Raw genomic sequence first — 15,616 nt, 5'->3', positions numbered from 1 at the left:
GGGAGACTCCCCAAACATTTGGAAGAAGGTACTCTGGTCAGATGAGACAAAAATGTTGCTTTTTGGCCATCAAGGAAAACGCTATGTCTTGCGCAAACCCAACACCTCTCATCACCCCGAGAACAGCATCCCCACAGTGAAGCATGGTGGTGACAGCATCATGCTTTGGGGATGTTTGTCATCGGCAGGGACTGGGAAACTGGTCAGAATTGAAAGAAGGATGGCGCTAAATACAAGGAAATTCTTGCGGGAAACCTGTTTCAATCTTCCAGATAGTTGAGACTGGGACGGAGGTTCTCCTTCCAGCAGGACACTGACCCTAAGCATACTGCTAAAGCAACACTCAAATGGTTTATTAAGGGGAAACATTTAAATGTCTTGGAACGGCCTAGTCAAAGCCCAGACCTCAATCCAATTGAGAATCTGTGGTATGACTTAAAGATTGCTGTACACCAGATGAACCCATCCAATTTGAAGGAGCTAGAGCAGTTTTGCCTTGACGAATGAGCAAAAATCCCAGTGGCTAGATGTGCCAAGCTTATAGAGACATACCCCAAGAGACTTGCAGCTGTAATTCCTGCAAAAGGTGTCTCTAAAAAATATTAACTTTGGGGGGGATGAATAGTTTTGCACGCTCAAGTTTTCAGTTTTTTTGTCTTATTTCTTGTTTGTTTCACAATAAAACAATATTCTGCATCTTCTTAAATTGTTGTGCATGTTGTGTAAATCAAATGATACAAACCCCCCAAAAAATCTATTTTAATTCCAGGTTGTAAGGCAACAAAATAGGAAAAATGCCAGGGGGGTGAATACTTTCGCAAGCCACTGTATATCTGCTCTGTGATTGACTCCATTTCTCATTGTTGTTCTGCCACCAGGATGCAGGCAGTAGTCAGGTGGGCTTCCTGCTGGGCAGCTGTAGTGTGAGTTTGGCCCTGACCAGTGAGATCTGTCTGAAGGGACTTCCCAAGATGCCCACCGGAGAGATTCTACAGTTTAAAGGTCAGGAGCTGCCTCTATTACTGGCCGTGTTCCAGAGCATCAATGTCAAATCAAATTTTATTGGTCACATACACATGGTTAGCAGATATTAATGCGAGTGTAGCAAAATGCTTGTGCTTCTAGTTCTGACCATGCAGTAATATCTAACAAGGCTGCATTCATTGTAGCTCGGGAGCTGGGGATTTTGGGGATTTTAACAAGGCTAATCTGCAAACAAGACTCCCTAAATTCTATCAGCATATCGATTGTGCTACCAGGGCTGGTAAAACCCTGGATCGTTGTTATTCTAACTTCCGCGATGCATATAAGGCCCTCCCCCGCCCTCCTTTCGGAAAAGCTCACCACAACTCCATTTTGTTGCTTCCAGCCTACAGACAGAAACTAAAACAAGAAGCTCCCGCGCTCAGGTCTGTTCAACGCTTGTCCGACCAATCTGATTCCACGCTTCAAGACTGCTTCGATCACGTGGATTGGGATATGTTCCGCATTGCGTCCAACAACAACATTGACGAATACGCTGATTCGGTGAGCGAGTTCATTTGAAAGTGCATCGGCGACGTTATACCCACAGCAACGATTAAAACATTCCCAAACCAGAAACCGTGGATTGATGGCAGCATTCGTGCGAAACTGAAAGCGCGAACATCACTGATGCACTTGCTAATTAACTCGCTCACCGAATCAGCGTATACATCAATGTTGTTGTTCGAATCTATCCGGAACATATCCCAGTCCACGTGATCGAAGCAATCTTGAAGCGTGGAATCAGATTGGTCGGACCAACGTTGAACAGACCTGAGCATAGGCGTTTCCTGTTTTAGTTTCTGTCTATAGACTGGGAGCAACAAAATGGAGTCGTGGTCAGATTTGCCGAAAGGAGGGCGAGGGAAGGCTTTGTATGCGTTGCGGATGTTAGAGTAACAATGATTCAGAAATTTGCCAGCCCGGGTCGCGCATTCGATATGCTGATAAAATTTAGGGAGCCTTGTTTTCAGATTAGCCTTGTTAAAATCCCCAACTACAATAAATGCAGCCTCAAGATATGTGGTTTCCAGTTTTCATAGAGTCCAATTAAGTTCCTTGAGGGCCGTCGAGGTATCTGCTTGGGGGGGATATACACGACTGTGATTATAATTGAAGAGAATTCTCTTGGTAGATAATGCGGTTGGCAAGGAATTCTAGGTTAGGAGACCTATTATTTGTAGATCAGTCAGCTCTTGCTCCGTCACAGCTGACTGACTAAGTAAACTGACTGATCTACAAATAATAATGAGTAGTTATTTAGGAAGCCAGGTGGTTTTAGTCATCGAGTCGTTGACTGCAATCTGGTCGATCTTAAACACCACTATTGTCTCTAGAGATCAAAATGTGATACCTTTCCCCTTTCGCTACGAGTCTCTTTTTAATGAAGTTGATTGGCTGGTGTATGATATTGACTGTCTCTTATAGGCTGGCCTCGGCTAAAGTGGGTGGTGACAGATTCCAAGTTCCTCACCAAACCTGGCAAGGACTGGCAGCCCCACATCCCTACAGCGAACACTGACCCTGCATACATTGAGGTGAAATGTGTGTGCACATGCATATGTGTGTACTCCTAATCTAATCCTAAATAATTGTGTTTTCTCTCCCTCTAGTACAAGGCAAGTAAGGAGGGCACAGTGATGGGTGTGGCTGTGTCTAAGGTGGCCATGTTGACCCATTGCCAAGCACTGACCCAGGCCTGCAACTACTGTGAGGGTGAGGAACTACTCTATATGAGAGAGGCATACTCTATCGTGAGAGTAAGTTTATGGCATCTTTATGAGGATGATACACAGGGAACAAGTTTTTAAAGGATGCTTCTCATAGGGACTTATCTGTTTCTGTTCTTAGGTGAGACATTAGTGAACGTTCTGGACTTTAAAAAGGACATGGGCCTGTGGCATGGAGTTCTCACGGTGAGAGTGTGTGGTTGTTTGTCGATGGGGGGGATAATAGTTACTGGTAAACTGATTTCATATCATATGTATTTCCATTTAATAAGTTGTATTTTGTTGTTCTTTCAGAGTGTAATGAACAGGATCCACACCATCAGTGTGCCCTACGCTGTGATGAAGGCTTGCCCTCTCTCCTGGGTTCAGAGGGTCCACATACACAAAGGTAGTTACACCACCTCCACAACTCTCTCTCTCTGTGTGACCATGAGAACACTGTGAGGTTAATGTACTCATTTGTCCCTCCTCTTCCCTCGTAGCGCGCGTTGCCTTGGTGAAGTGTCGTGACCTGCACTGGGCCATGATGGCACACAGGGAACAGAGAGACACCAGTCTGGCATCACTGCACATGCTCATCGTTGCTGATGGAGCCAACCCCTGTGAGTGTGAAATGTAGTCCATGCAGGGAAATGTAGTCTCTGGAAGCCACACTGGAACTACAGGTGGCAGACATGCTTGGAACTGGTCTGCATGGCAACTTCCAGGCAGTCAGTGGCACTGACATAGAGCAAACGTCCCACATGCAATAGGACAATTGCAAGTGAAAAACAAAGCCCTGTATGGTTAGAATAGATACCCTCTAAAAATGGTCAGTGTTGTGAGATGTCTCTATCTGTGTCTCTCCCTTAGGGTCGGTGTCATCCTGTGATGCCTTCCTCAACGTGTTCCAGATCCACGGGTTGAAGCCAGAGGTCATTTGTCCCTGTGCCACCTCCCCTGAGGCCATGACGGTGGCCATTCGCAGGTAAGATACCTGATGGGTCTTCATGGCGAATGTAACAGTTTTTGTTTTGTTTTGCTAATTGGCAAAATGTGTTTGTAGTGTCCTGATTTGCCTCTGGAAAAATGGGAGTAAATTAAAGTTACATACTGCACCTTCAATGATTGAAAGCATGTATGGATAAAAGGATTGTCTTTCGGCACTATGTGTATATTCTTCTGTAAAATCCCTGTCCTGTGCCCCTCTGTGTTCAGGCCGGGGGTTCCGGGGATGCCCCTCCCAGCCAGGGCCATCCTCTCCATGGGGGGTCTAAGTCACGGGGTCATCAGGGTCAACGCGGAGGACAAAAACTCTGCCCTCACCGTGCAGGATGTGGGTCACGTGATGCCTGGAGGTGAGGAGAGGGGATAGGGGGTGCACAGTGTAGAAGAGCGAGAGAAATGGGGAAAGATATCAGGAGTTAAATCCATTTGTATGTGTGTAACTGGCTTAGAAGCCTCAGGCCTGGCTACAGTCACTCATCACGAGAGTGGGATTCCAAATTTTAATTTTTTTTATTTTTTTTATTTTACCGTTATTTTACCAGGTAAGTTGACTGAGAACACGTTCTCATTTGCAGCAACGACCTGGGGAATAGTTACAGGGGAGAGGAGGGGGATGAATGAGCCAATTGTAAACTGGGGATTATTAGGTGACCATGATGGTTTGAGGGCCAGATTGGGAATTTAGCCAGGACACCGGGGTTAACACCCCTACTCTTACGATAAGTGCCATGGGATCTTTAATGACCTCAGAGAGTCAGGACACCCGTTTAACGTCCCATCCGAAAGACAGCACCCTACACAGGGCAGTGTCCCCAATCACTGCCCTGGGGCATTGGGATATTTTTTTTTTTAGACCAGAGGAAAGAGTGCCTCCTACTGGCCCTCCAACACCACTTCCAGCAGCATCTGGTCTCCCATCCAGGGACTGACCAGGACCAACCCTGCTTAGCTTCAGAAGCAAGCCAACAGTGGTATGCAGGGTGGTATGCTGCTGGCATCAAAAAAAAAACAAAAAAAAAAAAAAAAAAAAACGCCTCCACGGCATGTCCATTTTGTTTCTTTATGTGTAAATAGGTTTCTGCATTTTTGTGTGCATCTGACTGTCTCTGTATCTCTGTGTATAATGAAGCCTGTCTCTGTGTCTGCAGCTCTGATGTGTATAGTGAAGCCTGTCTCTGTGTCTGCAGCTCTGATGTGTATAGTGAAGCCTGTCTCTGTCTGCAGCTCTGATGTGTATAGTGAAGCCTGTCTCTGTGTCTCTGATGTGTATAGTGAAGCCTGTCTCTGTGTCTGCAGCTCTGATGTGTATAGTGAAGCCTGAAGGGCCTCCTCAGCTGTGTAAGACAGATGAGATAGGGGAGATTGTGGTGAACTCTCGTGCCGGAGGCAACATGTACTATGGCCTACCAGGAGTCACCAAGAACACCTTTGAGGTACGGACCCACAACCATTCAATTTCCCCTTATGTGTTACAGCACATCTTACACCTGGTCAGACACACCAATATGCTGTTCAACACTTATTTTATTAGACATTTTAATGAAACATGTCTGTCTATAGGTGATTCCTGTCAATACTCTTGGTGCTCCTATTGGAGAGATCCCCTTTGTGAGATCTGGACTCCTAGGCTTCGTAGGACCTGTAAGTAGGAATGTTGTGTGTGTGTGTGCGCGTGTGTCCATATCTGTGAGCGTTTGTGTGTCAGTCTGTATTGACGGCTGTGTCTAACCCTTCTACAGGGCAGTCTGATATTTGTGGTGGGGAAGAACGAAGGCCTGCTGATGGTGAGTGGGAGGAGACACAACGCTGATGACTTGGTGGCCACAGCACTCGCCGTGGAGCCTGTCAAGACTGTGTATCGCGGAAGGTGATTACTGTGTGTGTGTGTGCGCATGGGTCAGCATGTATTTGAATCAACATTGGATGAGATCTGTGCAGTGCATGCTCGATGTGAGTCAATTGTAGTGGGGATTGAGCATAGAGATGTATAGCGGTAATTACTGGGAAATAACTTGTTTTTGCGTGGACGTTGTCATTGAGGGCTTCCACCCTTTTAAAGTGGGTGGGGATTCCTATGGTTTGGGAACGATCAGCTAATGATCAGAGCATTGTTTTCTTCAGAGTGGTTTTGTGTGTGTAGGAATTGTGGTGTTCTCTGCTTTATGTGTGGATGTGTATTTATGTGTAATGAATGCATACAGTTGAAGTCGGAAGTTTACATACACCTTAGCCAAATACATTTAAACTCAGTATTTCACAATTCTTGACATTTAATCCTAGTAAACATTCCCTTTCCTAGGTCAGTTAAGATCACCACTTTATTTTAAGAATGTGAAATGTCAGAATAATAGTAGAGAATTATTTATTTCAGCTTTTATTTATTTCATCACATTCCCAGTGGGTCAGAAGTTTACATACACTCAATTAGTATTTGGTAGCATTGCCTTTAAATTGTTTAACTTGGGTCAAGCATTTTGGGTAGCCTTCCACAAGCTTCCCACAGTAAGTTGGGTGAATGTTGGCCTATTCCTCCTGACAGAGATGGTGTAACTGAGTCAGGTTTGTAGGCCTCCTTGCTCGCACACATTTTTTCAGTTCTGCCCACACATGTTCTATAGGATTGAGGTCAGGGCTTTGTGATGGCCACTCCAATACCTTGACTTTGTTGTCCTTAGGCCATTTTGCCACAACTTTGGAAGTATGCTTGGGATCATTGTCCATTTGGAAAACCCATTTGCGACCAAGCTTTAACTTCCTGACTGATGTCTTTAGATGTTGCTTCAATATATCCACATGATTTTCTTACCTCATGATGCCATCTATTTTATGAAGTGCACCAGTCTCTCCTGCACAAAGCACCACCACAACGTGATACTGCCACCCCCGTGCTTCATGGTTGAGATGGTGTTCTTCGGCTTGCAAGCATCCCCCTTTTTCTCCAGACATAACGATGGTCATTATAGCCAAACAGTTTTATTTTTGTTTCATCAGACTAGAGGACATTTCTCCAAAAACTATGATCTTTGTCCCCATGTGCAGTTGCAAACCGTAGTCTGTCTTTTTTATGTGGGTTTTGGAGCAGTGGCTTCTTCTTGCTGAGCTGCCTTTCAGGTTATGTCGATATAGGACTCGTTTTACTGTGGATATAGATACTTTTGTACCTGTTTCCTCCAGCATCTTCACAAGCTCCTTTGCTGTTGTTCTGGGATAGATTTGTACTTTTCTCACCAAAGTACGTTCATCTCTAGGAGACAGAACACGTCTCCTTCCTAAGCGGTATGACGGCTGCATGGTCCCATGGTGTTTATATTTGCATACTATTGTTTGTACGTCATGAACGTGGTACCTTCAGGCGTTTGGAAATTGCTCCCAATGAGGAACCAGACTTGTGGAGGTCTACAATGTTTTTTTCTGAGGTCTTGGCTGATTTCTTTTGATTTTCCCATGATGTCAAGCAAAGAGGCACTTTGAGTTTGAAGGTAGGCCTTGAAATACATCCACAGGTACACCTCCAATTGACTTAAATGATGTCAATTAGCCTATCAGAAGCTTCTAAAGCCATGACATAATTTTCTGGAATTTTCCAAGCTTTTTAAAGGCACAGTCAACTTAGTGTATGTAAACATTTGACCCACTGGAATTGTGATACAGTGAATTATAAGTGAAATAATCTGTCTGTAAACAATTGTTGGAAAAATTACTTGTGCACAAAGTAGATTTCCTAACCGATTTGCCAAAACTATAGTTTGTTAACAAGAAATGTGTGGAGTGGTTGAAAAACGAGTTTTAATGACTCCAACCTAAGTGTATGTAAACTTCCGACTTCAACTATATATGTGTGTGTGTGACTATGGATCATTGCAGAGTAGACATTCTAATCCGCGTGTGTGTGTCAGGATTGCGGTGTTCTCTGTGACGGTGTTCTATGATGAGAGGATAGTTATTGTGGCAGAGCAGAGGCCAGATGCCAGTGAGGAGGACAGCTTCCAGTGGATGAGCAGAGTACTGCAGGTAGCTAACAGCTCTACAAACACCTTTTTCTTGGTACATTCCAAAACAAACACCACTGTTTTCAATGTACAGGGAAGTTGACTGACTGAGGAGTGTTGTGTGTGTGTGTGTGTGTGTGTGTGTGTGTGTGTGTGTGTGTGTGTGTGTGTGTGTGTGTGTGTGTGTGTGTGTGTGTGTGTGTGTGTGTGTGTGTGTGTGTGTCCATTGTCCAGGCCATTGACAGTATCCACCAGGTGGGTCTGTACTGCCTAGCCCTGGTGCCTGCCAACACGTTACCCAAGACCCACCTGGGAGGGATCCACATCTTTGAGACCAAGCAGAACTTCCTGGACGGCAACCTGCACCCCTGTAACATCCTCATGTGCCCCCATACCTGTGTCACCAACCTCCCCAAACCACGGCAGAAACAGCCAGGTACAGTAGGCTCAGTTCAGGGGATCATACAGCAAAACTTGGCAATTGATTTGGCTTACAGTTACCATGTCTTTTGAGCTAGGGACTGTTTATCTGATTGTAAATATGCATCTTTCTCTCTCTCTCACATATTCTCTCTCTCTCTCTCTCTCTCTTTCTCTTTAGTGGGTGTGGGTCCAGCCTCCATCATGGTGGGGAACCTGGTAGCAGGGAAGAGGATAGCCCAGGCAGCAGGCAGGGATCTGGGAATGATCGAGGACCAGGACTTGGTCAGGAAGGTAGGACCATCTCAGGACCTCTCTCATCACACCAGTTAGAAAGGACCCACATGCACGCTGGCCCATAGCAGGGTAGGGACGATAGCGGTAGCTGGCATTAATAACCTGGTGGTAGCCAACACTACTAACAATGGCATGCCGTCTCACGGTCAGTATGCTGTTGGGCTGCCAGTGGCATATTACTACCGTATTGGTTGCAAACAGCGGTCTAATATGGGCTTGCCTGCAGTGGTGTGCGGCCTCTTTGCCACCAGTGGTCCAATAAGTGTTTACTAGCTATTTAGTTGGACAGGACAAGATAGCTGGTAAACCATGTGGGCAACATGATGCATTCTCTCCTCTCCTCTGTCCCAATGCACCCATCTCTCTGGATCTATATAGCTCCGTATGTGGCCTACTATCATGGTAAGAGCTACTGCCCCCTCTAACTCTGTAACACCCTGGTCCTACCTTTGCTTCTGTCTGTAATGTGCTGTACAGTGAAGCTCCAAATGTGAATGGAGCCATTCTTCAGTTGCATACACAGATCTTTCTATGGATGCAAGTTCTGGCAAGATGTGAGCTCTTGCATGGTGTCAGAAGTAATGCTCGGAATCTGCATGTGCCAATGTATTACGCAGTTTTCTGTTATTTTTCTGGATCACAGCACAGTTATGGTGACAGTCTGTCGGCGTACCTCTTAATACCACCTGATGCCCCATGCCTTCCATTGCCCTCCATCACCTCTGAATGTTCAAAATAGTACACACACTCATATATAAAAAATAAAATGTATATATGAGTGCATTCTAAGGAATAAAAGTGACATTTGACAATAAGTTGAATACCTGAATTCCCACCAAACTCCTTGAACTAAAATGTTTATGTGCTATAATTTAGTCTATCTGATGTATTTAAAACATTTCAAAAAAGTGGAATATCTTTATCCATTGTCCAACTGTTGCATTTATTATTATTTTTTAAATGTGATGACCGTTGCTACACACACACACACAGGCCTTGCTGATCTGCAGAGTTGTGTGGACTCAGAGGAAGTCCCTGGCAAGCCATCTTCCAGACATCCAGACATTCACATCTCGTCGTTATGTGCTTTTGCTTTCTCTCCCCAATGGATCTCTCCCCATCATTGCTGTTAGCTACAACTGAAATAAGTTCATTCTTTTAAGAAGTAGTTTGGCTAATGCTGCATATTCTAAATTGTCCATTTGCTTGTTGATTTGCCAATGAGAGTGACAGTTTCCTTCCTCCTGGTAGAAAAGCTGCTTACGGAGGACATTTTGGCTCCAGGGTTATTTACTGCAGAGTGACTGTATTGACCATCTTCATGACCTTCGACTTAACTTAAGAGAATGAACTTGAGGAAATTAAAGTTCTATCGAGTTCCTCCCATCAGCAAAATAAAACTCCTATTATATTTCTTTGTAGTTATTTTGGCATAACTTTATATCAATTTATTATAATTTTAAAAATCTTGTTGATATAAAATTGATATCCATATTGACATGATTGCTATGGAATGAACTTTGACCCTCTTTTCTCTCCTCAGCACCAGTTCCTATCCGAGGCTCTACAGTGGAGAGCACAGACTGATCCAGACCACTGTCTCTATGTGCTGCTCAATGCAAAGGTAGCACTCTCACACTTATAGACTCACTCTCACACATACAATAAACAGAACCCCCCCCCATATACAGTTGGGCCCAGTTGTAAATAAACCCCTTGCCCCTACCCTCTCTCTCTAACTCCTGTGCTTCAGGGGCTAGTTGTATCCACAGCAACGTGTGTGCAGCTGCACAAGCGGGCGGAGAAGATTGCAGCGGCTCTCACAGAGAAAGGCAGCGTCAACACCGGGAACAACGTGGTGCTGCTCTACCCTCCTGGTGGGTCCTTCCGTCTGTCCGTCCACCTGTCTCTGTTTGTCCATCTGTCATATTGGCACTGATACTGGCATAGTCATACCCATTCAGGATGACTTACAGTTATAGTCACTCTCTCGTTCTGTCTCTCACTCTAGGTATTGATCTGATAGCCTCTTTCTATGGCTGCCTCTATGCTGGCTGTGTTCCTGTCACTGTCAGACCTCCTCACCCACAGAACCTGGCAGCCACACTGCCCACTGTCCGCATGATCATCGACGTAAGTGTGTATGTGTGCTATCTTTTGATCACCTGAGTGTATGAGGTTGGGTGCTATTTTATGAGCATGGTGTTTGGGTGTCATTATTTTGGTCTTCCTAAGGTAGGAAGTTGGAACCATATTTTTCTACTAACTAACATGTTGTTTGTGGTGCCTCTGTCTGTCCCCAGGTCAGTAAAGCTGCCTGTATCCTCACCACTCAGAACCTCATGAGGATCCTGCGCTCCAAAGAGGCTGCTGCCACTGTGAACATTAAAACATGGCCGACAATCATAGACACAGGTACCATAGAGCAAGGGTTTTTAAAAAATGTGTCGCAGGGGACCCCTTTTGTGATAGCAAATTCATCAGGGACACCCTCATCAGAACACAACTCGAATGAGATAAAATAGCATACAAGGAGTTTTACTATGACTTCAGCAGTGCATGGCCAGACAAACAATTCTCAGGCCCTGGGAAGGAACATTTTAAAGGGCAGCCTATTGACATCAGAGAATTTTTGCAGTTTTCAAGCTACTTTCCTGCAATTCTACACATTTTGTCATGGGGCACAGAGATTTTTTGTTGTTGCTGCTTTAAAGAGTAACTTTCATGGCAAAAACTTTTTATTTTAAGTTATCAGATGTTTTAGGCTTAGTTATAGTGAAACATGTCAAGTCCTCATTTTGACAGTTCGTAACAAAAGTTATATATTTTGGTCTTTTAGTAGTAAATCTAGCTCTTTTTGTCCCTAGGGATTCAACTCTACCATTGAAATGGTGATGTAGAGGCACTTTGAGGAGGTGCCTCTACGTCATCAAGGGAGGCGTTCAGTATGAAAGACACTCCCTTCTCGATAAGCTGGTTAGTACCACCTCAAGGCTAACTATAAAAGCAGTGGTCTGGCAATGGTCTTGATAAGTGGAGTGTGACAATCTATTTAGCATGATGCTTCCTTAACTCTCTTAACTACTCTTAACTACTGACATTACACAAAATTCTAAAGGCAGTAAGGCACATTTCAGCATATGACCAAATTCAATGTTTTTGCTTACCATTTCATACACATCTATGTGCTTTTACGAAGAAAAAAAAATACATGTAGGCTATGAGTTACGTTTAGATTCGTAGCTACCTCTATCATAACAAGAAATAGATGACAGTGGTAGTCATGTCAGTTGGTTGTAGTTTCTCCCAACTACTCTGACTGGTGGCACATTCTGCTAAAACAGTTGGTTGGCTCATAGTTCAATGGTTGTGAGTTCTAATCCCGCATGGGGCAGATGTCTTTTTCTATTTTTTTTATCCTTAATTTACAATGTTCATCCTGTGCCCACACACGTCTAATTCTGAAAAGTGAAAGCATACCTGTGAGAGGGGTCCCCCTGGTAGTAGTTGTAGATTTTTATACAGTACCCAAAACCAATCTGAGTTCATTTGCAATAGATGTCAGAAACTCCGCGCCTTACCGCTGTGAGCTAACTGTCCAGAGTTGTATTTGCTCGCGATGCATACAGTTTTATCAGAGCGTGCCAGTGGACTTTTAGTAAGAAAGTGTTGGGATCAGGTACAACTATGTTTACCCACCTCCAAAATTAATATTTATGAGCAATATCCCAACCCACTGATTTTGATTAATCTTTTTTATTTGAAGGGGTTGGGCAAAGGATGAATTTGGGGTTGAGAGATACCTTGAACTCTAATATCCTGCAATTCCACACATTTTGCTATGAGGCTAAGTGAACTTTGCTTAGATAACAGTGGATTTGTTTTTTTTAAATCTATCATTTTGGGTAGTACAATAAGTATTGAGTTGAAAAATATAGAATTGGAATGCTGTGGATACCAATATCCCTGTGAGCCTCCTATGCCGATGTTGCCCAGGGTTAAAAATATAAATTCTAGATAAATAATATCACATTGTATTACACCCTCTAAACTTATTCCATGGATCCCTTTTCCAACATTTGTTTAATCTGTTGTTGCTAGTAATATTCCTTTTTATTTATTTTTGTTTAAAAAAATATATACAGTGCAGAAGACCCCTTCCCTTTTTCCAAATGTTGCTATGTTACAGCCTTATTCTAAAATTGATTACATGAATTTGTTTCCTCATCAATCTACACCCATAATGACAAAAGTATTACAAGTACAAGTACACAAGTATTCAGACCCTTTGCTATGAGACTCGAAATTGAGCTCAGGTCCATCCTGTTTCCATTGATCATCCTTGAGATGTTTGTACAACTTGATTGGAGTCCACCTGTGGTAAATTCAATTGATTGGACATGATTTGGAAAGGCACACACCTGTCTATATAAGGTCCCACAGTCTTCCTACAGCTGGCCGCCCAGCAAACTGAGCAATCGGGTGAGAAGGGCCTTCGTCAGGGAGGTGACCAAGAACCCGATGGTTGTTCTGACAGAGCTCCACAGTTCCTCTGGGGGATGGGAGAACCTTCCAGAACCTTCCAACCATCTCTGTAGCCCTCCACCAATCAGGCCTTCATGGTAGAGTGACCAGACAGAAGCCACTCCTCAGTGACAGGCACATGAGTGGCGCAGCGCTCTAAGGCACTGCATCTCAGTGCTAGAGGCTTCACTACAGACCCTGTTTAGATTCCAGGCTGTATCACAACTGGGTGCGATTGGGAGTCTCATAAGGTGGCGCACAATTGGCCCAGCGTTGTTAGGGTTTGGCCAGGGTAGGCTGTCATTGTAAATAAGAATTTGTTCTTAACTGACTTGCCTAGTTAAGCTGTCATCAAAGCAAAGGGTGGCAACTTTTTTGGTTACTACATGATTCCAAATGTGTTATTTCATAGTTGTGTTGTATTCACTATTATTCTACAATGTAGAAAATAGTAAAAATACAGCAATAACCTTGACACAGTAGGTGTGTCCAAACATTTGCTGATACTATATATATTTATTTATTTTGAGATCTGGCTGCGGACCCCCTGCAGTACCGCCGCACCCCACTTCGAGAACCCCCGCCATGGGTCTTACATACAGTACATACCTGACCATAGAATCTAAGCCAGAGAAACTCAACCTTGTTGTGCATGTTCCCTTCTTCCAGACGACCTCCCTCGCCGTAGACCGCCAATGATCTATAAGCCCCCCACAGCAGAGATGATCGCCTATCTGGACTTCAGTGTGTCCACCACGGGCATGCTCACCGGGGTCAAGGTAAGGTCACCCACAGGAGGCTACGGATTGGTCTCAATACTCTAAAACAGATAGTTTGCAAACTTGGTGCACCATGAGCAGCCTGCCATTGGCAAAGTCAGTAGCCAACAGCTAATTTTGCTCCTCAGATTTACAGTGGGCCAATGGCGGTAGCCATAACCATGACTTTACCAGTTGATTCTGCTTCTCTTATTGGTTGTTTCTTTGTGATGTGTGTGTGTGTGTGTGTATGTGTGTGTGTGTGTGTGTGTGTGTGTGTGTGTGTGTGTGTGTGTGTGTGTGTGTGTGATTGGTTGGTTGTGTGCTTCTGTCCATCAGATCTCCCATGCGGCAGTCAGTGCTCTGTGTCGCTCCATCAAGCTGCAGTGTGAACTCTACTCCTCACGCCAAATAGCCATCTGCCTAGACCCTTACTGTGGCCTGGGCTTTGTACTGTGGTGCCTCGCAAGGTCACACGCACACACACAGGGTATCTTTATCTCTCTCTCTCATACAAACATTTTGAACTCATACCTTCTATTGTTTCCTGTGTGTAGTGTGTACTCAGGGCACCAGTCCATCCTAATCCCTCCTCTGGAGTTGGAGAGCTGTCTGCCCCTGTGGCTGAGCACCCTGAGCCAGTACCGCATCAGAGACACCTTCTGCTCCTACTCTGTCATGGAGCTATGCACCAAGGGGATAGGCACGCAGACAGAGATACTCAAAGTGAGTATAATACACACACATGCTCTCACACACACACACACACACACATGTACACGCTAACTCACCGTCTCCCTCTTTTTCCCTCCAGGCGCGGGGGCTGAACCTGTCATGTGTGAGGAGCTGTGTGGTGATAGCAGAGGAGCGTCCTCGTCTGGCCCTCACCATGTCCTTCTCCAAGTTGTTTAAAGACCTGGGCCTCTCACCCCGCGCTGTCAGCACAGCCTTCGGATCCAGGGTCAACCTTGCCATTTGCATGCAGGTACTCAACCAGTTAGAACAAGTTCTGTGAGGAGGTACTAGGCAACAGGGAATTTCATTTTTTATTGAAACTTTATTTCAACTACGAAAGTCAGTTAAGAACCAATTCTTATTTACAATGACGGCCTACAAGATGGAAGCATAATTTGTTTGGAAATATACTTTTATTAATGGCTAAAGGAAAACAAATGTTTTGACGGCCATGGCCAATGTTCCTATGATTTGTGGTTGAACCTTGACTCATGTTGGTTGATGCATTGACCAGTGTCTCCCTGAACTGGAGGTTAGAGCCTTCTGTTTACTGTACATAACATACATGTAAATAGAGGCCTCTGAGGGTTGTCTGCCTTAGTCCAGGTGAGTTAGTACATCAGGACCTTCCTGTGTGTCTCATTAAGGACTGATCCAAGTTTTCAGTCAGGTTTTCTGTGTTTTTCAGGGCACCACTGGACCGGACCCCTCCACTGTGTATGTGGACATGAAGTCCCTCCGCCATGACAGGTGAGAACATGTAGACCCCTAGTGGTATGGTTTTCTGTATGAGCAGCTTTGATGCTGAGGAAGACATTTTTTACAGTATTGAGTTCACCATCACAATGTGCTTTCATTTTCTATCTCAGAGTGAGGCTGGTGGAGAGAGGAGCCCCTCAGAGTCTCCCTCTGATGGAGTCTGGCAAAGTAAGTCTCCCCTGATGAATCCACACACATTAAATGCCCTTTGTGCTCAGATACAAGATGTGTTGTTGTGGGCGTTTGTTGTTCACCATGTATCACTCTCTTTAGATCTTACCAGGAGTCAGGGTGATCATCGTGAACCCAGAGACCAGGGGACCTCTAGGAGATTCCCATCTAGGAGAGGTGAGAGGAGATAGAACGCTAATATTAGACTGAAAATGGCAACATG

At 44.5% G+C, this 15,616-nt stretch overlaps 1 protein-coding gene across 8 annotated transcripts in view; it reads left to right on the top strand.

Annotated features, from left to right (window-relative positions):
• LOC129815452 (disco-interacting protein 2 homolog B-A-like) overlaps positions 1–15,616 on the top strand; it is an 84,123-nt gene that overhangs the window by 57,647 nt on the left and 10,860 nt on the right. For 4 of the 8 annotated variants that reach the window (XM_055869305.1, XM_055869302.1, XM_055869304.1 and 1 more), the window contains exons 11-36: positions 879–1,002; positions 2,452–2,561; positions 2,637–2,739; positions 2,875–2,939; positions 3,048–3,141; positions 3,236–3,355; positions 3,606–3,720; positions 3,951–4,090; positions 5,037–5,173; positions 5,301–5,381; positions 5,480–5,607; positions 7,637–7,751; positions 7,964–8,165; positions 8,331–8,443; positions 8,825–8,848; positions 9,990–10,070; positions 10,200–10,323; positions 10,458–10,579; positions 10,750–10,861; positions 13,640–13,749; positions 14,068–14,198; positions 14,286–14,454; positions 14,543–14,713; positions 15,152–15,213; positions 15,333–15,390; positions 15,496–15,570. In XM_055869305.1, coding sequence (XP_055725280.1) covers positions 879–1,002; positions 2,452–2,561; positions 2,637–2,739; positions 2,875–2,939; positions 3,048–3,141; positions 3,236–3,355; positions 3,606–3,720; positions 3,951–4,090; positions 5,037–5,173; positions 5,301–5,381; positions 5,480–5,607; positions 7,637–7,751; positions 7,964–8,165; positions 8,331–8,443; positions 8,825–8,848; positions 9,990–10,070; positions 10,200–10,323; positions 10,458–10,579; positions 10,750–10,861; positions 13,640–13,749; positions 14,068–14,198; positions 14,286–14,454; positions 14,543–14,713; positions 15,152–15,213; positions 15,333–15,390; positions 15,496–15,570 — 2,886 coding nt within the window. Of the gene's footprint in view, positions 1–878; positions 1,003–2,451; positions 2,562–2,636; positions 2,740–2,874; positions 2,940–3,047; positions 3,142–3,235; positions 3,356–3,605; positions 3,721–3,950; positions 4,091–5,036; positions 5,174–5,300; positions 5,382–5,479; positions 5,612–7,636; positions 7,752–7,963; positions 8,166–8,330; positions 8,444–8,824; positions 8,849–9,989; positions 10,071–10,199; positions 10,324–10,457; positions 10,580–10,749; positions 10,862–13,639; positions 13,750–14,067; positions 14,199–14,285; positions 14,455–14,542; positions 14,714–15,151; positions 15,214–15,332; positions 15,391–15,495; positions 15,571–15,616 lie in introns of those variants that run through there. The other 4 variants (XM_055869307.1, XM_055869303.1, XM_055869306.1 and 1 more) reach the window with 2 other exon arrangements.

This window comes from Salvelinus fontinalis, chromosome 18 (genome assembly GCF_029448725.1).
Source record: "Salvelinus fontinalis isolate EN_2023a chromosome 18, ASM2944872v1, whole genome shotgun sequence".
NCBI classification, from domain to species: Eukaryota; Metazoa; Chordata; class Actinopteri; order Salmoniformes; family Salmonidae; genus Salvelinus; species Salvelinus fontinalis.
The sequence above is the reverse complement of the archived record's forward strand: the minus strand, read 5'-3'. Positions and strand labels throughout refer to the sequence as shown.